Below are 26,875 nucleotides of genomic sequence, written 5' to 3' on the forward strand. Positions count from 1 at the left end.
ACCTGGTTGCTGTTCAGTCTGTGTCCAATGAAGGAGAGACGAAGCAGAGATGCAGGACGCGGCAATAAGATAAGTCGTTTTTTTGCTTTGTTTTTTACATTCCCCTGCCTCCCCCATCTCCAACCCGACTCACCCCCCGATCAGTGCCGGTTGCCACTGGTCTTGTCCCAGCAGATTTTCAGATGCCCCAACACTGTTTTGCTCCCTATGTATTTCCCACCGCCGGCAGCCTGCTAATAAACTTCACTCACCTACTGAGTGCTCGCCTTCAAGAAGGAATTTCTTCTGCTCTTCAGCACGGAGAAGCTTCTGTATTACATGAACGTCAACTGCTTTGTGGTTCACACACAGTGCCAAGATCCCCAGGCTATACTGGAAGTAGCTGGTTATGGGGGAGTCCATTTCAACTGCAAAATGACACATGCGATAAGGTTAAATGAGATCCCTACTGCTGGATTTAGAGAAAGAATTGTACTCCGTATACAATATCTGGAGTGTGAAGCCAATTACTCGGTTACATTTGAATATTTCACATGCAAAAAAATATGTGAATTAAAAAAATTAAGTATTGTTTAACGGTCATTTATAAGCAGATACAAAGCAACTGGCTGCAGATGAATGTGAATAAATTCAAGGAGATAGATTGCTGGAAACCCATCATAATCTTGGAGAAGTTGATTCAAAGAAGAAATCTAGCAATATAACAAACATTTGCAATGCTTCCTTGAAGTAACTTAAACAGTAGGTGGAAATCACTTAGTGCCAGAAGACTAGGCAGAAACTTCTGTTTCATGGCTTTATTTTGTAGGATGGATACTCTGTTACAAACATGGCAAATGGCCTATTCTCTACATAACAAGAGCATTATAGCCTATGACATTTGTAATATGGCAGATGTGATATGAGTCACATTTATGAAGTGGTATCCCATCCGCCAAACTCTAAATAGGGCTCTCAGGATTTTGACTGGTTCATTTTCACCTCAGACTCTTCAGCAGTTCTGCTTTTTTCTACATACCCAGATATGGGTCTGCTCCATTGTTAATGGTTATGAGCATATGATGTGGTACTGCTGTCATAGTCTCCCGTAAGAAGTTGCCTCTGATGAGATGTTCATACATCGGCTGCATCACAGAGTTGGAAGTAGCTGGTCCTGTATACAGTTTAATATTATGACTAAACTAAGCTTGACTCTCAAGGTGTTGGAAAGGAATGGAGATGGGTCAGAGACCAGACCTCTGTGATGCAGGCAATACATATGGCATGTTGTACGAAGCATTAGAGGGTTGACATAAGGCACAGAAGCAGAAGGCGAGAGAAGCTACCACTTTCAGCTGACATTTTCTTTTCTGGGTGATGCGTAACCTTCCAAATCAGATTATCTGGAACAAATCTTGAGGCTCCTGACACTAGATTATCCTCAGAATTTCAAAGATCAGATTATCAGTCTTACTTTGGCTGACAAACATACTTCATTGCTTCAGGGATCACATTTTGACCCTATTATCAGACTGTTTAAGAAAAATCAGTTAATCAGCCACTCCTGAAGAGAGAGACACAACCTAACAGTTTGCTAAAGCTTTTAAGTAGACACAGCTGACCTCTTGTTCATCTGGAGGACAGGCATCCATGGTTAAAAGAGTCACCATGGCAGAATGTGATGTACAACTAATATCCAATGCAGAGCCTGCTTCTGCTAATATAGCTTCTTCACAAAGTATCTCAAAGTAAAGTATTCGGGCTTGCCAGTAACTGCTTAACTCTGGTATGGAGAGCAGCATCAAGTGCATTTCTAAAATTCAATCTCAACTGTAGTTCCAGGTGTCTACTAGCAAATTAGTCATGCAAAGATAGATGAACAACATTTGCAATGTTGAGGATCATCTATCTACATCAAAAGATAGATTGAGTTGAGGTTCAGAATTCTGATGTACTGTGAAAATTTGAGGCAAGCACAGACAACGTAGCATGCTTGCATGCTGGAAACAGCGGAAGAAACATCAGTGGAACTCATTAAATCGGTAACACTAAAATGTTAACTGTATACAAATTCCCATACTCACTTCCTGGTGTTAAGGTCAAGTCCAGATAAACAATGGTAGACTCTTATTTAGGATCATTCAAGGCTCAGAGTTGTCGCCTGGTAATGTGTCACTGATTGCATGCTCTCTCCTTTTATGTACCAGTTCACACTCGCATCTGTCCCTCACGTTTGTTTTTTTTCCGTTTTCAGTTCCCCTGGTCACAGTTTTTTCTTGGTTCTTTATTTTCTTTTTCCTCTCAACATTTGTTGATGTGCTTGCCTCTTGTAATGCTATACTGCCCAGTGTATTTGTGGCCGCATCCTGGGCTTACGGTTGGATTCCTAGTTGTCCTGATGCTCAACACAGCAACCTCTGCAACTGGTAGGTTTCCATCTTTTTATGGAATTACATATTTTCTCCGGCTGGTTCAATATGCTCTTCTATCCTCCTCTGTTTTACAACCGATGAGAGTAAACTATTTTTGTAACATCAGGGTTACATTGTGCTGTACCTTGACTGAAAGAAATGTATCTGGGAGTGAGCTCCAGTTCAGTGTTTCTCTTTCTCCCTTTCACGGTCTCTTCCCAGATTACCATCATCGGCAGTCCAATAATTTCTGCTTACTGGTGTACTTACTCAAGGACACTAGGTGTTTTCAGCTGGTCTACATGCTCGCAACCTGGCATATATCTTTAAGTGTGAGACTGAGCTTCAGAAACATCAGAGTCAACTGGAGGAGACTAGAGTGTGCTATGTGACCACTAAATCTGACTCTCTAGCTTCTTGTTTAAGATGAAGACATAAAACCTAGAGATACAACTGAGAGCTTTAGTATAAAACTAAATATGGTCTGGTATTATAGAATGGGGTAAGAGATTAACAACCAGAATACCATTGCCAAACTGCTGGAGAATGCCTTCCTAGAGTTACAAACTTGTTTTTTTGGTCTGTGTTAAACTATGCGCACACCCCCTCCTTTTGAAAATAATAAAGTACCACTACCAATCATAATTTTCATGGGTGGCCATCTTCGCCAGAGACAACTACTTTACATGTCACATGCCAATAAACTGTGTAAAGTAAAGACAATTTAATAGGGAATCAGCTAAGCCTTATTGGCATCATTAGGAAATACCTTGACCCTACCAGAAAATCTGTGCCACGTTCTATCTTTAAAACCTGTACACCCTTAAATCATGCGCAAAGCGCATTCTTTCTTCTGCTTCATGCCTAGGGAAGTCAAGCACGGTCTGCACAACTGACTAATACCAAAGGCAAACTCTTGTCAAGCCATAACTAAAATAGATGCTGCAATTATGTTGATGATCAAATATATCATTGTGTTTGATGTATGCATTTATCATGTGAATGACATATGGTTGGTAGGGATTGGATCAGATAGAGATAGCAGTGCTGCTGCCATTAAAGCATGCAAAAAGAACAGATGATGGACAGAATACTGAATAATGCAAACATTCACCCCCAGTCACAAAGATCTGGGTTTAATCCATTGTTTCTTTGCCAACCACGTAACCCCAGTTTGGACCCAGCTATATGCAAATAAGTCTTGACCCTGCTCCTCATGGGAACATTCCAGCCCGAATTGCTAGGCTGGGTCGTCCCTGGACCAGAAACAAGCATCCTGGGACCGTTTCGGCATATCACCCCTCATCAGCCAAGCAAGCTTGAATCCAGTGGCACAGTGACCACAGGACACATTGGTGCTTGTTTCCGGACCAGGAAGGACCTGGCTTGGCATTTCGGGATAGACTGTTCCCATAAGCAGGAACAAGACTGATTTGAATATGGCTAGAGTCCAAACCGGGGTGGCATTGTGAGCAGAAAAACGATGGAATAAATGATTTGTGACTGGGGTGTGCTTCGGTATCCTTTCTTTCTAAAGCTCACCAGGCTGGGACCTTGCTCCAGGACAGATTCTTCACCCTTAGTGGCAGGGTGAATGGTACCAAGAGAGTACCATCATAGGGACCGTCTTTACCATTACAGGCCTTCGTATCCGCTTACTTTGTCCATGTATTTGATGTGCGAACCTTATAGCATAAGCCATCGTATTATTTTGTCTGAAAGCATAACTGCGCTGTCCATCACCTGTACCACGCAGTACTCATTGCATCTTTTATCCACATTACAAGAGCTAGTGACCCTACTAGCTGTGGAGAAATTGCCTGGGGTATTGTTTCCACTGTGAGGGATTTGTAAAAGAGTTTTTTAGGTCAAAGTAGAAATTGGATCAGGCCATGGGTGTTTCGACAGGCACTTAGATGCGCGACTCAACTGAAGGCTCTTTGAGACATGACTCCGCAAGAGCCACCAACTGATCCTCTCCTGCATTACTTGTTGATGGCGGATGTTTAATCCCACTCGTTAACTGCTGTGTTGTCAGAATTTAGGGGACTGTACCCCTTTAACAGCTAAATTTAATTAGACATGGTATTTGAAGTGTAAACTATTGTCTGATCCATAGAGATCACCATAAGCTATCATTTTAACAATGTTCCCATTAACACTAGATTTCAAATAATCCATTAATGCATTATGACACCTTACCCCTCTCATCATATAAAGATCTCTTAAAAGAGCACTTCTCAGTGTGCACACTACTGTGCACCAGAGACATTTTTTTTTCACAAGGTCTAATCCATATTGGGATCTTTTTGGTCTAAGGTCTTACGTTGAGTGTCCCATGACGGAAGTCCTTGTGCCCCGTGACCCTAAGACAGTATCATGAATTTACCAGTAATGTAGACACAGTTTGTGGGGCTATCACTTTTGCTGGCGAAGCATCACTTAACACTGATGCGACTTAAGAGACTCCCCTCTGGTGCTTCGTGCAGCAGCAGTTCTGATGCAGGGCTGTGAGGAGATGTGTCACGCTGTCTCGGTCCTGGCAGAGCACCTTTAGGCCACTTACAAGGGTCCAGGACTCTGATGATATCACTTGGGGAGCAAGACTCACGTCAGGTGCAGTCTAGATGCAGAGTTCTAGAGGGATGGAGCCTTTTCTGTCCTTGAGTACTGATCAGGAGGCCAGCCAACAAGCCCTTGGAGTCACATTGGTGGCCCTGGGTTCAAGATGCAGGCCAAAACACACAAAAAAGAAACCCACCTCCTAGGCACGCTCCAAGATAGAGTCAGCAATATATATTTCAGCACACAAAACATTTCAAAGTATTAGAAAATTCTCAAATATGTTTTATTTACATTTAAATTTTCTTCTTTTTTTTTCTTTTACCATGTATATCACAAAGATACTCAATAAACATACATAGAAAAAAGCATACATTTTTCCAGACAGTCTTGAACCTCCCACCCTTCAAAATATGAATATCATAAACAATCACATATCCCACATGCCATGCGTACCAAGACAATGCAATCTATCATTCAAATGATAAACGCAAATCGTGTGTAGTGCCATAGCAGAGAACATCCTTTCCAACCTATCCAACAGTGGTCAAAGAGACCTGTTAACAAAAATAAACAATTTCAAAGGAATATCAAAATCCCATCTATTCTAGTATCTTATTACATATAAGACATAGTGTCTATTTTTCTTATTTGGCATATATGGTAAATCTTATACAAACTGTCATTTTTGAGTGGTGTGCCAATGGCTCTAGCACTGGTGCAGACATGAGTTTCAGTGCCGGTGATCAGCCGACCACCCACATTCTTCAGGGCACACACTGATGGTTTATAAATAAGTAGCCATTAAAAACTAAGAAAGGAGGGAGGAAAGCGAAGAGGCCATAACATAGATACAGTCTTTTCGTCAAGGAAAGCACTGAATTGGTGGCATGAATAAGTGGAACTACAGTCTTTAAATAATTATATTTCAGCTTGCACCCGATGTATAAGGTGATTGTGCATAACTGTTCACTACTGTATTTAAATGTTAAGGCTCACTCTAGCAATGAAAAACAGGAATTCAGGCGAATCACCCTTGAGCCGTGGGGGCTGTAAAGTCCAAAGATGGACAGCAGAAAATAATTACAATGTTTTTCATAAATCAGGAATTCCCAGATAGACGTTGTCAGGATACCAGTCCAATGTGCACTCCCGCTGACCATGAAAGATGCAAGTCAAGTCCTTTCCACTCAGGCAGCTGGGCAGCAGAGCAGCTGTCCTTCTTGCAGGAGAGCACCACAGCATTCATTCTTTTGAGTTTTCCACAGGTACAGGATACTAATATCACCAGCCCTGAAACAACTGCACCTGCCATCTTGCCAGAATCAGTGTGCCCTGTGAGGAAGAGAGGAGAGTGTCGGAGGGAGCGCGGACCAGTGGGAGCATGCAAGAGGATTCCCTGAGTGAGGAGTGAGGGAATGGCTGTTCACCGATTGAGTCACTGCCCATGTGCAGGAGTGTCAGTTCAGCAACTCCGGATGCCACGAGAGGGCTGCCGTGAGTGAAGTGCCAGGCGGACCTGAATGAATCCATACCGTCACGCAGCTCTGACCCTGTATGCCAGGGGTTGGGTAAACGGTAAAGTTGCTACTGTGAGAAGCGCCAAGACTCATAACGGTCTTGGTGAGTGCACTTGCATCTACAGAGACTGCGCCCATGATATCCAGTACTGCAGCAAACCATATACGTCAGGGGGGACTGCCAGTATCAATGCTGCAGAGGGATTCAGGCGGCCGCCCAAGGGAGAGATTGAGGTTACATGCGGCGGGTTAGATCTGCAATGCAAGAGAACAGCAGCTGACTGATTGAGGATTGCCAAGGATGACGTCGCACCCTCACCGAGCTCCAGCCGGGAGCGGAAGAATGTATTTCCTCCCCCCACTGGGCAAAGCTAAACCTTAAACTCAGAAATTCTGACAGAGCAGAGCAGGACTCGAGGGTGCCCACAAAGAGGACACCCACTGTACTGCTGAACTCCTCCAAGCTGAGAGAGTGGGTAAGAGATGAACTGGGACAGTTGGACCCTGGGGAACTCGTTGCTAATTGTGCTGCAGGACCAGAGACACTTTTGACTACATTCTGAAGAGTCAAAGAGGAACTCTTGAGTACAGGCTAATAATATGCATTCCTTGGATGTGGAATAACACCGAACATGTTACATGTAGGGTGGAACAGTGATTATCCTGACAATAATTAGAGCCCTGACCTCAAGGGGAATTGTGGTGTTGGTTTTGAATGTCGTATATTTTGCATGCATTGTTTTAGAAATAAAAGACTTATTTTTTCATACAAAACCAAGTTTTTGCCTAGATATTGATTTTATTGCTCATACTGTTTGTATTTTGATTTACGTGTCATGTTCACTAACCTGTATCTATAGCCCCCACCCCGAACACCCTCCTCCTGCGGTAGCCTTGATGGCTTGACTACAGCTACCACAGAGAGTTAAGTGAAGAGGGGGTACTTGGAGCAGTTGCTCAGGATCCATAGCAGGTCTAGCCTCGGGACATCAGGAGTAAAAGGCCTTGACTGCCACAGCTGGGCCCAATAGCCCCTGTGTGCCCCGAGGGCCTCTGAAAAAGATTCCGACAGTACTTTTTCCCTGTACAATGTGCACATTATGCACTGCCTTCATTCACTACACATTGCACACCTTTCATCTAGCATTAAACTTATTCAGCTTTACCAAGCACACATCCCTTTCTGTACTGTTTTCACCTCAAACACTATACCTATTTGCTTCTTTTCCTCATGCAGCTGGTGCTTCAGACGGGTGATCAGTTTTCTTGCTTCCTCGGTTTTGAGGTCCTCGCAAGAGGCTCTGAGAGCAAGGAGATAGAGGGCAAGCTGGCCTGTACTGGCTTCTGTCTTGGGCTCCATGTCTCTGCTGTAAGCAGAGGAAAAAACAGACAAACCTTCAACATGAGTGACAATGTTTAGCAACATACATGCTGTCTAGAAATCTCCATTATATTGTTTCTCTGCTATATCAGTGAAGGAAGGGCATGGTGACACTCCTAACTGATGCAACATATCTGATTTAAAGAGAAGATCATAAAAAATATAGAAAACGTAATGTAACCATAAATGTCCAGTACACACATTTACAGTTCTACAAAATGCACTTCATTAAATTTAACTGAGCATCTTAAAGCTAAGACTTTTATCACTCTCTTTTCAAAGGATTAAACCTGATCCAAATCAGTAGTGATCTAAAGCCTTTCTGTCTTAGGAGCTAACTTCACAGCTGTCTCCAATGATCTTGGCTAACTGACTTCGTGAGACATATTCACTATACGTGATGTACTTCAAGGCATTTGGGAAAGGGAAGGTACCACTAGAGAGGGCTATGGTGAAACAAGGTGTGAGGTGCCTCATCAGCTACTACCCCTATTGGTGAATGTATTAGAAATGTCCTATCTACGGTGCAACTTTCTCTACGAATGCCAATTGTGTATCTGTGTATGCAACAACTACGACAAGGAAATCTCTGAAATATACACCCTGCACAAATATTTTTGAGTATAGTTTGGCACCATACCTGCTTTCACTGGGGTGGAAGGCCAACTTGAGCCTTTCCAAGTACTGGCTCTCTTTCTCCAGGTTGTGCTCCTTAGACAGGCGCAGACCAACATGGACACTTGGATTTGGACTTTTGGAAACATCTTCAGTTGCCCTCAGTAGCTTTAAGTTCAGCGACTTGATCAAACGGTTATGTATTGCTGGGATTTCTTCAAGCGAAAGAAGGAAGAGAAAAGAGAAAGAATAAATAATACTACAAGCCATCATAAATCAAGGTACACCGCATTTGGGAAAGTATGGAAGAAATAATGTTGGGTGCTTCTGGGTTAACTGTTTAGTTTGCATTTATATATTCAGGATACAAATGCGTGAGAAAGTAGTTAAGAGACAGAAAACAAGCAAACAAGATACTGCTAAAAAAAGTATGAGTAAGCTTATGTCTCAAAGTGAAAAAAACTAAACGTAAGAAAAGGAAGACATTTTGTATGGGCACTGGGGGGGCGGGAGGGGGTGTTGGTGAATAAAAAAAAAACGATGCTCAAATGTCCATATTCCTAGATGGAATGGCAAGGTTAACTTGAAATTCAAAAAGAGCGACTTCCCCAAAACTTTCTGCCTATACATTTTCGTTATACAATCTATTCTGAATATTTGCTTATTTTACCAAATGTTTTATACATTGAAACAAAGTCCGGAATTTAAGAATGAAAATATGTAAATATGCAGCCAAAAGAGGTAAATAACCATTCCAAAATGAAATCCTCAGGTGTACACCAGGTCAGACCAGGTAAGACTTGATTTGTATCCAGAGTGGACTTTCTCCAAATCAACTTTGTTAATCAGGTCCTTTTGGCACAGCAAAAGGTGGTATGGGGCTCTATATAAAGGCTACAGCACTATGCCTTGTTAATAACAATAGTTTAAATATTTTCGTAAAAACAACTGTGCAGGCCCTCTGTACAAGTTGTTAGACAATCTTGGAGGAAGAAACACCAAGGTTCTTCTCCTGATAATCAGAACAACTGATGTGTTGGTTCTCCTTGATGTCCAATTGATCTACATCATTCTGTCATCAATGGGGTACGAAGTTATACTCCACTATAGTTTGCAAATGTTTAATTTATGAGACTTTGGATAAACAAATGAAGCCACGGCCAACGAAAATGCTGCCTTTTTCAAAACTGAAGTTCTTCTTTCAATTAGGGAGGATAGCATCCAACTCCTTTGTCTCCTGTATTCATGGCCTTCAGGAGAAAGACAGCCAAGGTCTGTCCAGTTAGAACTGGTCAAGTTGCCAATGTGGATTTTCTCCTGTCCCAGCCCAGCATACGGCCATCATCGCTATCCCAGCAACATAAAATATATACTTTACTGTATCATGGTTACCCCACACCAAAGAAAGTACATGGGTGTCATCTTCCCACACTCAATAGGAAGAGAGTTTTGGCAGGTGGGTGTTTCGAGCAGATGGACTTGCAAGCCACCATGTTCATTGTGGACAAAGGCACCCTAGAGGATAACCACCATCGTTTGCAACCAAATAGAAACCACCATTCACACAATTACAGTAAAACAGACACAGATCAGTCACATGTGAAAACTGGGATGGGACTACTGTTATGGGTACCTAAGTAGACCTTTACCAGGGAGAGCTGTAGGGAGTCTCCCCAATTGTAAAAAGTCATTTAACATTGAAAATAATTCAGTCGACGCAACCCTAAGAAATTTAGACTATGACGGTAGCAGTAACCACGCTCAATAAAGTGGAGTATTCACTGGAGTTAACTCCATATTAGCAGTGCCTAGTTGTGCTAATGGACAGGACAGTAAAACGTGAAGCACCACCAATGTACTTGTAGATTGTCCCTAGAGGCACAACACATGGCAAGCAAGAAAAAGCAAATAAGGTAAAACAGCCCAGGTTTTTTAATTGATGGCCACAATACTTTAATCACCTTACTCACTATTGAGGAAATAGATTTTCAAAATAACTGTTATCCTTTACTTCATTACAAAAGGAATATGCTACTTACCAGTATGCATCTGTTTTTGGCATGTAGAGCTGCAGAGTTGTACATTTAGCAATAGATCGCCACCTGGTGTTGGGCTCGGATGATTGCAGGTTGTTGTTGTCTTCTTGGAAGAAGTCTTTGTAGTCACAAGATAGGTGATTCCTCCCTTGGACAATACTGCGCATGGTCATCGACTCCATCCTCAGATTGTTTTTCGCCATGATGGGAAATGATGGAGTTAGTAGAAGTAAAGAGAAAGGATGTCCATGCGTGTGCATCTAAGTAAGATGAGTACTGGAACGGATACAAGTCCAGGGGAGGCGGGAGGGCATGTACAACTGGAGGGCATGTACAACTCTGCAGGTCTACATGCCAAGAACAGATGCATACTGGTAAGTAGCATATTCCGTTCGAGGCATATGAGCTGCAGATTGTACATTTAGCAACGATTGTGCAGCAGTGTCTCCCCTAGCGGTGGTCACTTGTATCCGTTGCAGCATACTGAAATAGTGTTTTAAGGACAGCTTGGCCTACTGCAGCTTGCTGCTTGGCTTGCACGTCAACACAATAGTGTTTAGTGAAGGTGTGTATGGTAGACCATGTTGCTGCCATACATATGTCCTCTAGTGGTATGTTTCCTAAGAAAGCCATAGAGGCTCCTAGTTTGCGAGTGGAGTGCGCTCTAGGAGGAACTGTTAGTGTACGTTTAGCTTTTTGATAGAATATTTGAATACACTTTACAAACCATCTGGCAATTCCTCCTTTAGATATGGGATTGCCTTTGTGTGGGGAAGAGAAAGATACAAATAGTTGTTTTGTCTTGCTGAAGGATTTAGTCCTGTCTGTGTAATATAAAAGAGCTCTTCTAACATCTAGGGTGTGTAAAGCCCTTTCCGCAACAGAGTCTGGTTTTTGGAAAAACACTGGTAACTCTACTGATTGGTTAAGGTGAAAAGGAGTAATCACTTTTGGCAGGAATTTTGGATTAGGTCTAAGAACCACTTTGTTAGGGTGTATCTGAAAAAATTGTTCTTCTATTGTGAATGCTTGTATTTCACTGACTCTTCTGAGAGAGGTGATGGCAACAAGGAAGGCAGTCTTCCATGTTAGGAATTGCAATTCACACTTGTGTAAAGGCTCAAAAGGGGGTCCCATGAGTCTTGTAAGGACAATGTTCAGGTTCCATACTGGTGCAGGTGGTAACCTAGGTGGGATTATTCGTTTTAATCCTTCCATAAATGCTTTTATCGCAGGTACTCTAAAAAGAGATAGGTGCTGTCTATTTTATAAATAGGCTGCAATTGCTGCTAGATGCAGTCGTATGGAAGAATAAGCCAAGTTGGACCTTTGTAGGTGTAGAAGGGAACAAATAATATTTTGGATGGAAACATCCAATGGATCAATGTGATTGTTGTTACAGTATATTGCAAATCTTTTCCACTTAGCAGCATAACATGCTCTAGTGGTGGGTCTTCTAGCTTCTTTAATTATATTCATACATTCTGGTGGTAAATTTAAGTAGCCAAACTCTAAGACCTCAGGAGCCAGATCACCAAATTCAGTTGGCTTGGTTCTGGGTGCCTTATTCCTCCATGGTTCTGTGTTAACAGGGATGGCGGGAGCCGTAATTTCTGATGTGGAACCAGTGAGAGGTCTAGTAGTGTGGTGGACCCTGGCTGGCGTGCCCATGTGGGGGCCACTAGTATTAGTTTGAGAGACTGTTGTCTGAGCTTGCGTACTACTAGTGGAATGAGTGGGAGAGGCGGAAAAGCGTACGCAAATCTGCCTGACCAATTCATCCATATTGCATTCCCCTCCGACCGCGGGTGTGGAATCCTGGAGGCGAAGGTTGGGCATTTTGCGTTTTGGTGGGTGGCAAACAGATCTATCTGTGGGTGCCCCCACATTTGGAAGAATGGTTGTAGAACCTGTGGGTGCAACTCCCATTCGTGAATCTGTTGTGATTGACGACTCAACACATCTGCTATCTGATTGTGAATTCCTGGAAGGTGTTCTACAGTCAGGTGTATGTTTTGAGGGATGGCCCATCTCCAAATGTTCTGGGCAAGCTGGGAAAGTTGCAGAGAGTGCCCCCCCCTCCCTATTTTTGTATGTAATACATACCTGTCATATTGTCCGTCCGGATTAGAACAGCTTTGTTTAGTACTTGTACTTGAAAAGTCTTGAGTGCTAGGTAAAACGCTAGCAGCTCTAAATGATTGATGTGGAGCAGTATTTGTTGGCTGTTCCATTGGCCTTGAGTGGTATAGTGCAGGAGATGGGCTCCCCATCCTGTGAGGGATGCATCTGTTGTCAGCACTATTTGTGGAATAGGTTCTAGGAACGGCCGTCCCTTTGTCAAGTTTTTGGTGTTCCACCTTTGCAGAGAGCGATAGGTATGGCTGTCTACCAACACCAGGTCTGTGAGCTGACCTTGAGCCGGATTCCACTGTTGTGCTAGACATTCTTGTAGTGGGCGCATTTGCAGTCTTGCGTGAGGAACTATGAAGATGCAAGACGCCATCATGCCTATTAGTTTCATGAACACTCTGGCTTGAAGAGAGTGTTGGCATTGAAAAAGGGAGACCAAGCTCTGAATGCTTTGAATCCTGGCTTGACTGGGATAGGCTGGAGCTGATGATGTGTCTATGGTAGCTCCTAGATATTGGTGAACGTGCGAAGGCTCTAGGTGCGACTTGGTGTAGTTTATTGTAAACCCTAAGTCGTGTAATGTTTGAATCGTTTGTTTTGTGTGTTGTACACACTGGTTGAACGATCTTGCTTTTATGAGCCAGTCGTCGAGGTAAGGGAAGACATGTATCTGTTGTCTTCTGAGATGTGCTGCTACTACTGCTAAGCACTTTGTAAACACTCGTGGTGCTGTTGTGACTCCGAATGGAAGGACTTTGAACTGATAATGTTGTCCTTGTATGACAAATCTTAGATACTTCCTGTGCGCAGGATGTATAGGAATATGAAAATAGGCGTCCTTTAGTTCTAGTGTTGTCAGAAAGTCTCCCTGCTGTAGTAATGGGAGTACTTGTTGTAAAGTGATCATGTGAAAATGATCTGATTGAATGTAGTGGTTTAGGGGCCTGAGGTCAAGGATCGGTCTTAATGTCCCATCCTTTTTGGGTATTAGGAAATACACGGAGTAGACTCCTGTTCCTTGTTCCTGTAAGGGGACCTCTTGAATAGCGTCTTTTTGTAGAAGTGCTAGAACTTCCTGTTGAAGCAGTGTTATGTGTTCTGTGGACATAGGACGCTGCCTGGGTGGTATGTTTGGGGGGGTTGCTGTGAGTTCTAGGCAGTAGCCATGTTGGATAATTTGTCTTACCCACCTGTCTGTTGTGATGGAATCCCAGACAGGTAGGAACTGTGATAATCTCCCCCCTACAGGGGTGGAATGTTGTAGGGGAGGCAGAGGGAAGTCACTGTTTGGGAGTGGAAGAGGAGCGGTTGTTGTTGTTACCTCTACCTCTTCCCTTATTGTTGTTGCCTCTGTACCCTCCTCTAAAATAACCCTTATTAGAGGGGGTTTGTGTATGGGTTTTAAAAGATGACGTGTTATCTGCGCCGGTCTGCTTGGAGCCTCCTCTATAAGAGGAGCGACGAAAAGCACCTCTAGTCTGGGTAGATTGTAATGCACCCATAGACTTAGCAGTGTCTGTGTCCTTTTTCATTTTTTCTAGTGTATTATCAACCTCTGGCCCGAACAACTGGTTCTGATTGAAGGGCTGGTTGAGGATGGTAGTTTGTACCTCTGGTTTGAAACTGGAAATGCGTAACCATACATGACGTCTGAGGATAACACTGGTGTTAACTGCCCTAGATGCTGCGTCAGCTACATCTAGTGCGCATTTAATGGAGGCATTAGATATTAGTTTGCCTTCCTGTAAGAGCTCTGCTGCCTGATCTTTGTATTGATCTGGTAGATGTTCCATTAACTTTTGTAGTTGGTCGTAGTGAGCCCTATTGTAGCGTGAGAGTAAGGCTTGTGTGTTTGCTATGCGCCATATGTTTGTTGCTTGTGCAGAAATCCATTTCCCTGACGCATCAATGAATTTTGATTCTTTGTCAGGCGGGGGGGTGTCACCAGAAGTCTGGGAATTGGCTCTTTTACGTGCGTTTGACACTACTAAAAAGTCCAATGGTAGATGTCCCTTAATGTAGATAGGATCTGCTGGTGCTGGTCTATACTTTTTCTCTATTCTTGGATTTAGTACCCTACACCTTACTGGATCTTTAAAAATCTCTGGAGCATGTTTAATGACCCCTTTGATCATAGGTAGTATTTGAGTAGATCTTTGTGGACTGCTCAAAAGTGTCTAATAGGAAATCCTCCTCAATGGCATCAGAGTGCATTGGAACTCCGTGATAAAGTGCAGCTCTGTTTAGTAGATGATTGAACCCAATACTATCTTCTGGAGGGGAAGGTTTTGTTGGGTTGTACTGAGGCTCAGGGATGTCTGGTGCATTATTTGGTTGGAAATTATATGCATCATCTTCCTTGGTATATTCTGGATTGACATCTTCATCCTCATCTAAGGGGTATGTATGTGTCTCTGGTACATCATCCCCCCACCTAAGTCATACTCTTCGTCAGTGTGGTGTGATGATGCAGGAGATTGAGCAGGAGGAGTTATAGGCTCGATATATGGAGTGATAGGAGAGGAAGAAGGTGAAGGAGAGGAAGGGTGCATTGGAGATGTTGCACAATCCTTTTTGGCAGGAACCACAGTTGGAAGTGGTGTGTCTGCTGGTCTCTTTTTGTGTGGAATTGCTTCCACATGTCCAGTTTTTGGATTGATAAAGACCTTTTTCTGCTTTGGATCTGGTCTAAATAGTTCTTCCTCTTGTATAATCCTCTTCGGCGCCGATTTCTTCGGTGTCGATAGTGGTTCTTTATTGTTTTTTTTAGGAGGAGTTATTGAGTCCTGTGGCAATTTCTTCGGTGCCGAAGGTGTTTTAGGCTTGTGTGTATCAGGCCTTGTGGTCTTTGGTACCGTTATCGAAGATTTCGGCGTGGAGACAGGTTTTGTTTGGCCTGTTGCGCCGGAGTCTATCTTCCCGTCTTTGTTTTTGGAGCCGGATTGTTTCGGAGTCGAAGCTTTCGGTTCCGTTGCTGTTTTTGGTTTCGGCACCGATGCTTGTTTAGGTTTGGGTGCCGAAGAATCTTTGGGCGCCGAAGGGTGTGTTAGCTTCGGTGCCGAAGAGTCCTTCGGTGTCGAAGGATTTTTCCGTGCCAATGTAGGAGGTGGAATTGGCACATGTGTTTTTTTCGGTGCCGAGGCACCGGAAGGCGTAGTCTTTTTCCTCGGAGCCGAGCCCGAAGGCGGGGCGTTGGAGGGTAAATTTCGGTCTCGACTGGGCCCCATGGGCGGAGTGCTGACCGTTGCCTTTGGTTTGGGCAGTGTCTGTTGTGCAGGGGCAGAGGTACTCACGGGTTGTCGAGATGGAATCGAATCGTCCGAGTCCTCTGCTCCCGATATGATCTGGAGATCAGGCGAGTCTTCCTCGGCGACGAGTGGAGCCTCGTCCTCGGAGATATCTTCGAGTGGGTTCTCGTCCTCGGAGACGTCTTCTTCGACGATCTCCTCCTCAAAGATGGCCTCCAGTGCTGGTGCTGATCTCCTCATCTCGTGTCGACGGGCCCTCCGATCCCGAATTGGCTTTTTCGATCGGAAGGAGGCACAGGCTGTGCAGGTCGACTCGTCGTGTTCTGGCGAGAGACAGAGGTTGCAAACCTCGTGATGGTCGCTATGAGGGAATTTTGCTCGACATATCGGGCATCTCTTGAATAGAGTTCTGTCCATGAGGCGTAGGCCGTACGGCGCCGATAGGCCCAACGGCCCGTGTCGACGCACCAGGATGTAGCTGGTGATGTCGAAAAGTGTCTTCGATGTCGAAAGTTGTTTGTCTAAAGTTTCACGCTTCGAAAATGCCGAAAAGAGTCTTTTCTAGCTGGAGCGGAAAACTTTCATCCGAACACAGTGGCGGAAAAAAACAATCTGAGGATGGAGTCAATGACCATGTGCAGTATTGTCCAAGGGAGGAGTCACCTATCTCGTGACTACAAAGACTTCTTCCAAGAAGACAACAGCAACCTGCAATCATCCGAGCCCAACACCAGGTGGCGATCTAATGCTAAATGTACAATCTGCAGCTCATATGCCTCGAACATATATTTCTCAGATTACTTTACTCTGCATTATATTATAAATGCCACTCTTTACTCCAACCTGTATGAGATTATAGAAGATTAATTTACCCGTCACTGAATAACAGCAGGTTAATTATTTCTTTACCCAGAAGCAGAATACTGAAGGGAACTACTCTGATTACTATTCATTCAGTTACAGAAAGAAAGTTTTACTTTCCACTTTACTGGATTAAAAAGAATTACTTTAACTGCTTTACTTTGCATGTAATTTTAAAAGTAGGCTATTCTGATTATTTTTACACGCATTAACTTTATCCGTTTTTTTCTGCATGTGTTTGAATATTGGAGAGTGATATCATTAAGGAAGGAAATTACTTCATTCACTTTTCCTTGTATTCCATTATCTATATGTGGGATAAAGTGCCCTCTGCCATAAGCTATAAGGATTCTGCAAGTCACCAAGCAGTTTTGTGATCATACAGCAGGCAGAGGCTTAAATACTTGAGGTCTTGCTCTTTCATATTAGAAGACAGTATTGTTGCAAGCATGAAGAATAAGTACGCAAATCTATAGTCTTAAATTAAAAATACCAAAAACCAGCTGGTAATATGGTGTAAAACAAATTAGATTCAGCTTAATGTACGTCAGATTAAAAAAAAGACTGTAGCCCAGAAAGGTTAGTAAGAAGCAGATAAACTTTACATTATGATGTCACAACTAAATTGCAATAAGCTACTGAAGTTGAGCTCTACACATATTTAGGTCAAAGCCTAACAGACAGCACAGCGGGCTAGTTTGCCAACAACGTCCTGTGGGAATTCTGCCCATTGGTCGCTATTGGCTTTGTAGTTTGTAACTCACAGTTGATTGCATTCTATTTGGTGGCTTTATTTGAGTTCACCCCTCCCTGGCCCAGACCCTGTTTACTGTATTCTTCCACAAATTCCATTTCTGTAAACAGACCTTAAATTGTGTTCTCATCTGGTCACATTTGCTGCGTATTCAAAAACATAGGTCAAATGTCAGGCTCTGTCGTTAGAGGAAAGTAGGTGTTTCATTTCCTCCTCTGACTTCAAAGTGAGAGAATTTAGGTGACAATCCTGGTGTGAAAAAAGGCTTTTTTCTAGCACACAACATTTAAATGTCTGTAAATGAACTGTGTTGATATTTCAGAATATATCAGGATTTAAGAAAGTACAAATGAAGCACTTTTTTGTAATTCGAAAGTGTACTGGAAACAAATATTTGAATATGATCAAAACACATCTATACACTCTGTGATGACAGTTCCACATATTATCATTTGCACTCTGTGAAACTGTATGTCTGTGCAAATATAATGGTCATTTCGATTGAAAATGTGTTCTCTGTAAAGGCAGTGCGCTACCACATCATGCATACTCTACAACACTCTATTTCACTCTCTGCCCCTCCACTCTATGCTACTCCACTCTACGGCACTCCAATTCACACCACTTCATGCACCTGTTATGTTAAAGATATTTTTCAAGCGCATGTTCACCGGACGGTTTCTTGGCGCTGGAGTGGAAGTTAGGCAGCAGCAGAGGAAAGAGCCTAGTTGTCATATGCCTGGGAAAACAACCAGGTCTTCAGCTGTTTTCTGATTAGTGCACAGGAGGTGACCGACCTCAGCTCTACAGGAAGCGAGTTCCAGAACTGAGGGCCTAAGACTGCAACTCGAGAGCCACCATATTTCTTGCGTTTAAAAGTGGGGGTGACTGACAGATTCAGATAGGAGGATCATAGGTTACGAGTGGGAACATAGCGTAGAATCTTGGAAGAGATGAAGGCTGGACTGTTACCGTGAAGAGCTTTGAAAATACTGCATCCCAACTTAAATACACAACGCATAGCAACTGGGAGCCAATGGAGGCTTTTCATCAGTGGTCTGACGTGATGCCATTTAGGTTGGGAAAAGATCAGTTTAGCAGCCTGATTCTGGACTAGCTGGAGGTGTCTGAGTTGGTAGTTGAGTTGAAGTCGCCATCTGCGTTCTGCTTGTCTCAGCCCCAACTTCTTAGTCTTTAGATCATCAGAGAACCACCGCTGTGCGTCGTTCCATTCCAAGGCACTCTATGACACATCACTCCACTATACTCTACACCCCTCCACCATACACCCTCCTACTCTACAACACTTATCCCACTCCACTCTTCTCCATTCCAATCTCCATTCCAATCTACACCGATCTACCCTACTTCACTTCAATCTACTCCACTTCAATCTATCCCACTATCCTCCAATCTACCCCTATCTCAAAGGAGAGGCGACACGAGTCAATATGCTTGCAGGGTACTCACCTTTGCTAAAAGTCAGGGGAACAGACTGATTGGCCCTGCTCTTGAAGCCTACAGAGCACAAGCCCGTTCTACAGGACTATATGGGGCAGAGTTAAGGAGCTATACAAATGCTAAAGGTTTGGCTACAGCACAGAACTAAATCGTTGGTCTCCTACTTCTGCTAGGTCCTGAGACCTCAATGGATGTATTGAGGCATGAACTTGTTATGTAGTCATGTAGGCCTGGGCAAGAAAACCAACATTTTACATGTTCAAGTCTAAAGTTGACATATTTCTTGAACGCTGACTCTTGACTCACATAGGTTTGCATTCCTGTATCGGATAATAACATTCTTTGAAGTGGCTTTGCTTACATTTACATTTCTTCGTAGGCATATTATGAGAGCCATGAACATTCTGTATGAGGGCTAAGTTCACTATACAAAATGTTGATGTTTGTTATTGTCTGCGCGGCGACAGCTCTGTAAAAATAGAATCAATAATGGTCGCCTGACTGGGGCTTCGGCACGGTAACATGGGTAAAGTTTATTATATTAACAACATCACTCCTTTGTTTAGACAGAGGAGCATTTCGTTGACACCGTTGAGGTCCCTCCTTGCCAGAAATCCCGCCCAGCTCCATCCTGTTCACCTCCTGAAAAAGATGGTGCCCAGCCCTACACCAAGACAGGCCCTCCGATGAAGCATACTCACAGATAACTGGGGAGTTAGATCACCCCAAGGGATTCTGGCAGATGAACCAACCCTAGGCACACTAGGTTAGGAAAAGCTAGGTAGGAGTGCAGATACGATTATACATGTATCCTTATAATCAATGAAACAGTACAATGGTTCAATTGTTCATCTTCTTTACGATTCTAGTAATGCTGATTACGATGTTCTATTTCCTTCTATTGATCAATGCAGCACACCCATTTTACACAAGAATAATAATGCTTCAATAAAGGACTCGTCTGTTTCCACAATTTTCTTGGGAGTCACAGTTGTCATGTTCTGAGGTAGCATATGCCTTCCGGTACCTTGTAGGTTTAGAGATCCAGAAGGTGCACTGTGAGCTACCTAGGAGTAAAGCCAACATATCCTGATGGTGTGCGTGTGTGTGGAGTCAGTCTCGCACAGTTGTGAGGTTTATGTTGTCCAAACGCACAGATAAAGTATGAACTATACGGCATTACACCACCAACGTTTTAGTTTGGGTACTTATGTAATGGGTCTCCAGAGTAGTTTACTTTTGTGTGCCCAAATACCCTGCTCACCAATTAACCGGAGACATCCATGGTGTTAGGGAAAAACCCTTCTCAGTTAAACATGGAACCCCTTTTTCTGGCTGTAGGTTGTTCAAGATTGAACCTTTAAAAAGGATAACCCCACAGCAGTACTCTCCCTAAATTCCCAATACTTCAATGGTGAATCCAGCACAAGTGGTTTTACCACTTAATATCAAACATACATTAAAACAAATGTTGTTGCAATATGGGCAACTCAGACATGTGGGGAAATTACCTTCATGGTAGAGCCCCACGAAGCGAACATAAAAGAGGTATTTTATTCATTGGTCACATTCCTGGCAGCAAATACAAACACAAGACACTTTCACACATACACTGAAGGAGCAGTACTAAACCAACACAGAGCATATGTGGATTTCGAAATTCCATTGACGTATCAGGAACACATGAATTGTTTTCTACTGCATGAGGGAGTGCACCTAGGAAACATCAGAGTAGGTCCCCTCAGTATTGACGGAGCGTAATGGACAGTCTTAGCTGGGTATACATCTTATCCAGACATAGCAAATATTACAGATGTAGAGCTACGAACACTATACACAGATCTAGTTGCGCTCTATACACATCTAGTTCAATTTGGTATGTGAACCACGACGGCAATCCCACAAAGGGCTGTTTAAGCTGCACAACCACAACTGGCTTTGCCTCGAATTAGTCTAGGACCATTAATAATGGGTAAGGTTCTCATCAGGCGTAATCAGATTGCTGCCGGGATTGCACAAAAAACAAACCAGCTTAAAGGAGTGTTTCCACATATGGGACCCCAAGAAAAACATAGAATTCTCACAATATGCCTGAAAATGGGGATGGCTCCCTCAGTCGAAGGGTGCACTACTTGGGACACAGTCTTTGCTGCAGTAGATACCAGAACACATGATACACCATCATTATCTGTTTTACCAGAAGTGCCTAAACAGATCCAAAATGTTATATGGGGAATCCCCTGCCCTGGAGTTGGGGATGAAACTAATGGGCAACTTTGCTACAGTATCCTCATTCATACTAAGTAATATGAAAGGGGAAACTGCAGCATTGGCAGTGCGCCAGCTGTTCGCGCAGGTTGCTCCGGCAAATCAAGGGCGCAAACTACCAAACATTATTTCAGAAACCTATGCATCCATAGGTAGAAATAATTTGGGAGCCTGACTTAATAAACTACATCTTAAGGGTAATTCTGAAAAGGAAAACTCAAAACAGGCACCCCAGTCTTCTAAAAAATGGTGGGATGATGAGAAAAGACTAAAACACAGGGTGGATCTCCACAAAAAGAGTCCTCTGAAAAATACTATAACTTGTGCAACCATGATACCTAGCAGACTGTTTAATTGTATCATGATACAGATACACATACTTCTTGTTCCATTCAGGAATCACCCGAAAAATGTTGGGAGCGAGGAGGGCAAACAGAGCACAGATCAGAGGAGTATGTGCAACCGAAGAGCTCACAACTCGCTTCAAGACTTCAAAATAAGAAAGAAAGAAAAACTTCCACAGCAAAAACCTTAATTTAAGAAAAGAGAGTGGTTGAAATTAAAGTAAAGCATGTCGCGAATATTGAGGACTCTGCTTCTGAATGGGGTGTGGACTCTGAACATGCTGACAATGCAGCAGAAGTCACGATAGTTTGCCAGAATCTTATGGAGTGCCTGGCAGCAGAAGCAACAAATGAATGTCTAGGGGGAAACATCACACCAGAGACTTAGTCCCCAGTCAATTATATGAATTACAACTCCAGATGGAGGGAGATATACTGTGTACCATTTATATTCTCTTCTGGGATAAATTGTCATTCGGTAACAACATTCTCTTGGCTGAAAAAGATTGGCCACCTGAATTTGTTAGAGATTGCCCTATAGGAGAAACAGTAATATTACCAGCTTTTTCCGACCTCCTTTCAGAATCAGTAAAACATACATAAGCCAAGGAGTGGGCCTCTGCTCAAGCCCAACTTTAAAAAGATCATTGTATATTAATTTTAGACGATGTACTTTACCGGTGAAGCAGTACACAAGCTTATGGAAATAGGACAGGAGTAACCCATCTAATTGTGGATTGAATTTGGGGAAATATAGTCTGTAATGCACTTTATGTTGGGTTGTACTTTTACGTTGAAATCCAGAAGAGAGCATCTCCGCCTGCTTTTTATTACCTATGCCACGAGAAATTGTAAGGATGCAATGACATTGTGTAAACGCACAGATTCCTGACCAAATTATTAATAAAGTCTCGTCATACTTATATGGCGCTTGGAGAGTAAATAGGCACCTGTACTAACCTTGCTTGGTAGAGGCTTTTTAAAGCAGTTCTTATTCATGTTAACTGTATATGCTATTAACTGCTTTCCAGCTGTCTGCCTTTGTTTAAGGCAAGCGATGGGGTCATCCGAGTGATTTGACCTATTTTTTTTAATACTTTTCTGTGATTTCCCAACTGGATGTTGTACTGGCTAGCTGTAACAAGCTCCAAACCAATCTACTCCAATCTATTCCACTGTAGTCCAATCTGCCCCACTCCACTTCCAACTACCTTAATCAACCCCATTCTACCCCAATCCCCTCCAATCTACCCCAATATACTAAAGTTCACTCTCCCCCACTCCACTCCAATCTACGCCACTCCAATCCACTATATTCCAATCTAGCCCAATTGACCCAACTCCACTCACCCCAATCTACCCTACTCCACCCTAGTATACTGCACTGTACTCCACCCCATCTCACTCCATCCCACTCCACTTCAATCTACCCCACTCCACCCTACTCCAAACTACTTCACTATAAACAAATGTTTTTCACTCCACTCTACCCCAATGTACCCAACTTCACTCTACCCAATGTACCCCACTCAAATGTACCCCACTCCACTCTACCCCAATGTACACTCCAAATCTACCCCACTCGAAGACTACCCCACTCCACCCCGTCCTAATAACTTCTAGCCATGCTGACCAGAAGTCACACTGGTGTACAACATGGCTAAGACACATTGCCAAAGCCATAGGCGAGATCTGTTGGCTTTTTCAATGCTTGGTCTTATTACAAGTAGCTAAGACCTCACAACTAGACTACAAGAAGAAAATTAGAAACAGGCTTTTATACTGTGGTTGCAGGCTCCCATGTATTATGAACAGATTATTCTGATTGTGTTTCTTGTTGCTAGTTTACAGAAGTTTTCCTGATTTCTTTACTCCGCACTGGACTACAGAATTAGATCATTCCGTTTATCTTTCCCGGCCTCATAACAGAAAAGTATTTTAATATCTTCACCCAGCATTATATTGCACACTCAGATTACTTTACCATCCACTGTATTACTGTCCGATGTTACTTTAGAATGCACTACACATTATTAGATTGGAGAAAATTATTATTCTGAATACTTTACCTACAGTAGAGTTGGAACACTACACCAATTATTTCACTCTGCGCCAGATAATGGAAGAGTGCTAATTACACACCTTTACACTTTACCAGAGGGGGAGAGGTCAGCTCAGCTTTCATCACTATACTGTGGAAATTTAGTTTGTGTACTGAACATTATCTACGCCATCTTGCAGACTCACGTACGAGCATACACGGCAGCCATTTTAGGTACCATGGTCTCCCTGTTCACGATCGCTCATCAGCACACTTCCCTGACCCTGCGAGCATCCCCCATGCACCCTGACTGCCCCCGCTCTCTCATGCACAAGTCAGGAGCCCTCCCCTCCCGCATGATTCTGTCCCAGAGAATCGCACCCCGCGCCTGACCAACACCTCCTTTCCGTCCATGAATACCCCTCCTTTGATGACCCTTCCTCTGAGCCTAACGTCAGCACTGACCGCTGGTCATCCTTTAGCCCGAGGTTACAGTTTATTGCCCCCTACTGTATGCACTCGCCTCTCCTGAAAGAGGCCACTATTGATCACGACCCTCCACCCCCACACATTCCAGAGAGATCGGCAGAACACTCAGCTGCGTGATAGCCCCTCCCAATCATATGAGGGGAAAGGGTCTCTACTGTTGTCATGTGTTGGAATGGGCCGGAACTGGGGGGTGACAGGGATATCGTTCTGATGTCATTCTCATGCTCTACAATGTCCCTGTTGTAATAAAGGACGTTCACATGTCTAAAACCAGTGTATAAAAGACCAGCTTTCAGAGAAGTTGAGAGAGCACCTCGAGACGATACCTTGTTGTCCAATCTGATGTGTTCCACTCCGTCGGAATAAAACTTGTTTCCTGTCTTCCAGTCTCCAGCGCCTGCCTCTTTATTGAGTAATTTCGTATGGTATTAGAGGCGTTTTACGCCGGGCAAATTCAACTTAGGAAACAACTACTGTAATCGCCTGACCATTGTAAATTGAACTTTATCAATTGGCGTCCCAAACGCGGGGCCCATCAGCGACACGTGGATCCAGTGGGAGAGGTCCCGACGACAGAGTGAACGACTGCAACAATCGGAAGAGCTCCTGTCCGATAGACCCTCGTCTGACAGCCGATCATCTGAACTTCACTGATTCCGAGCAGACCTCTCCCGAGTGATCTACGGTCCTGACTGGGAACCACCAGGAGTGCCGCGATAGCAACAGAGAGTAGAGGACGATCGGGCGCTGGAAGCGGAAGACGAGAAACTGTCCATGCGGTCCGGGTAAGGTCGTGACACACGACAAAATTGCAAAATTGATTGGTTGATTGTTTGATAATACTAGTATTACTTATTTGTCTCTGAGAAATTCTCTATTTGCAAACAAACACAGAATCGCCATACTCTGTTTAGTCTTTGCAGATAGGGGAGAGTAGGCAACGCAAAACTTTAACACGTCGTGCTTATTCTTTTTTTCTCCCCATTGATTGATTGATTGAATCGAGCATTGAATTGTTCGAAGTTGGTTCTCTTAGGGATCTTCTCTGCCTGCAAACGGGGAAGAATAGGAATATTCTCTCTCCCTTTGCAGAAAGTGAAGGGTAGGTAACGCAAACCTTTAACACATCGTACCTATTACGTTCCTCATTGATTGATTGTTTGACCAAACATTGACTGTTTGGAAATTGGGTCTTTCGGGAGGTATTCTCTGTTTGCAAATAGTGTAAAATAGAATATTCTGTCCAGCCTTTGCAAACAGTGAAAAGATAGGTAGTGCAGGCTTTTGCCCCCTATGGTAATTCGTCATGCCTATCTTCTCCCCATTGGTTCATAGTTGGGTCAACCCGGACCGCTTATTAGAGATGAACCATCCAGCTCCACTGGAGGGCACCCCTAATAAGGACATGTTTACTAAGCAAGGACTAGTCGCTATAGCTTATAGTAAGTTATGGCATAAATATACAAAAAGGGATCCTAAAAACCAGTGGCCACTGATAGGTTCTTTTGATGAAAATAAAATAAAAACACTAGAAGCAGCTGTAAAAATAAATAAGGTAACATCCACTATGCTCGATAGTATCGGCATGTGGCGCCGAGAAGCAGAGCATCGCAGGAAAAAAGAGGAAGCAAAAACAGTGAAAGAATTACGAAAAGCAGCCCATCTGGCCGCAAAAGAACTAGATGAAGAAATAAGAAGAAGAGAGGAAGTTAAACAATCACAAGAATCAGGACTGACAGGTCAATGCCCTGTCAGGACCACTCCTACGCTCTACCCGGAGGTACCCTCCAAACAACGGGCAAATGACGAGTTACTGCTCGGTCCTCCAATGATCTACATGCCCCTCCTTATGCTCCCTGCCAGCCTCTAGCACAACACTCACCAGTCCAGAGTGCAGTCGAGGGTAACCCTAGCGCTAGTGCCCCGACTCTTACGGTCTTCGCACCAGCCGCATCGGTAACAACACCAGATGAACTTGAGACTGGCAAACAATTAACAGCCAGACCAAATAGGTTGAGCAAAGATGAGCGGGATGGAATCGACCAAATAGCAAAAACCCTGGTAGAACGGAGGGAGAGTGAAGAATATACGATGAATATGCACAACTCGCATGCCGGTAGTCACAGACGGCATTTTATTTTACGGTTCAGCTACCACACCCTGAACGCGTATGAGGATAGGTACCAGACTAAGGGTCCTGCTAAATTGACGGCCCTATATAGAAAGGTTGATGTCGGAGATGGGGCTGAAAGCGATATGACGGATCTCTTCATGCAAATGCTTGAGGTCTTCCGCCACCTCGCGGAGCAGAAACCAGAGGTCAAACTCACAGTCCCTGAGACGATTGAACCCTCACTAGGAGCAGCCAACACTATGATGCCTATCAGAGAAGCCGCCCCCTATTGGGTTCCCCCGAGAGGTCAGGGAACAAACGATGATATCAACCATGCAGACGCCAAAGGGAGGGTTGTGTACAACTGGGTTTACCAACCATGGGATCGGCAAGATATTTTAACTTTTAGACAAACCCTGCCCGATTTAAGAAAAAACCCTACAGCGTTCTATACCAAATTAGGCACAGCTTTGGGCTCAACTATAATGACTTTAGCGGACATGGATTTATTTTTCGGGTTGTGTCTGCCGGCTGATGTGTGGAAGCAAATCCGGAGAACTGACCACACGGAGCTGTTCGGACACACCTGGACAAAACTCGATGAACTAGATAGGCAGCGAGAGCCCGGAAAGAAACCTTTAAAAGACATATTGGAACTC

General features: G+C 43.6%; 1 protein-coding gene across 1 annotated transcript in view; it reads right to left on the reverse strand.

Annotated features, from left to right (window-relative positions):
• Positions 1–26,875, reverse strand: part of LOC144790903 (transcobalamin-2-like) — a 121,371-nt gene that overhangs the window by 25,857 nt on the left and 68,639 nt on the right. Inside the window, exons 3-5 of the mRNA XM_078665545.1 lie at positions 8,494–8,683; positions 7,685–7,839; positions 252–407 (exon numbers count right to left, since the gene is read on the reverse strand). Of these exons, the coding sequence (XP_078521671.1) occupies positions 252–407; positions 7,685–7,839; positions 8,494–8,683 (501 nt within the window). The remainder of the gene's footprint in view (positions 1–251; positions 408–7,684; positions 7,840–8,493; positions 8,684–26,875) is intronic.

The sequence above is a fragment of the Lissotriton helveticus genome, chromosome 11, assembly GCF_964261635.1.
Source record: "Lissotriton helveticus chromosome 11, aLisHel1.1, whole genome shotgun sequence".
In the NCBI taxonomy this organism is placed as follows: Eukaryota; Metazoa; Chordata; class Amphibia; order Caudata; family Salamandridae; genus Lissotriton; species Lissotriton helveticus.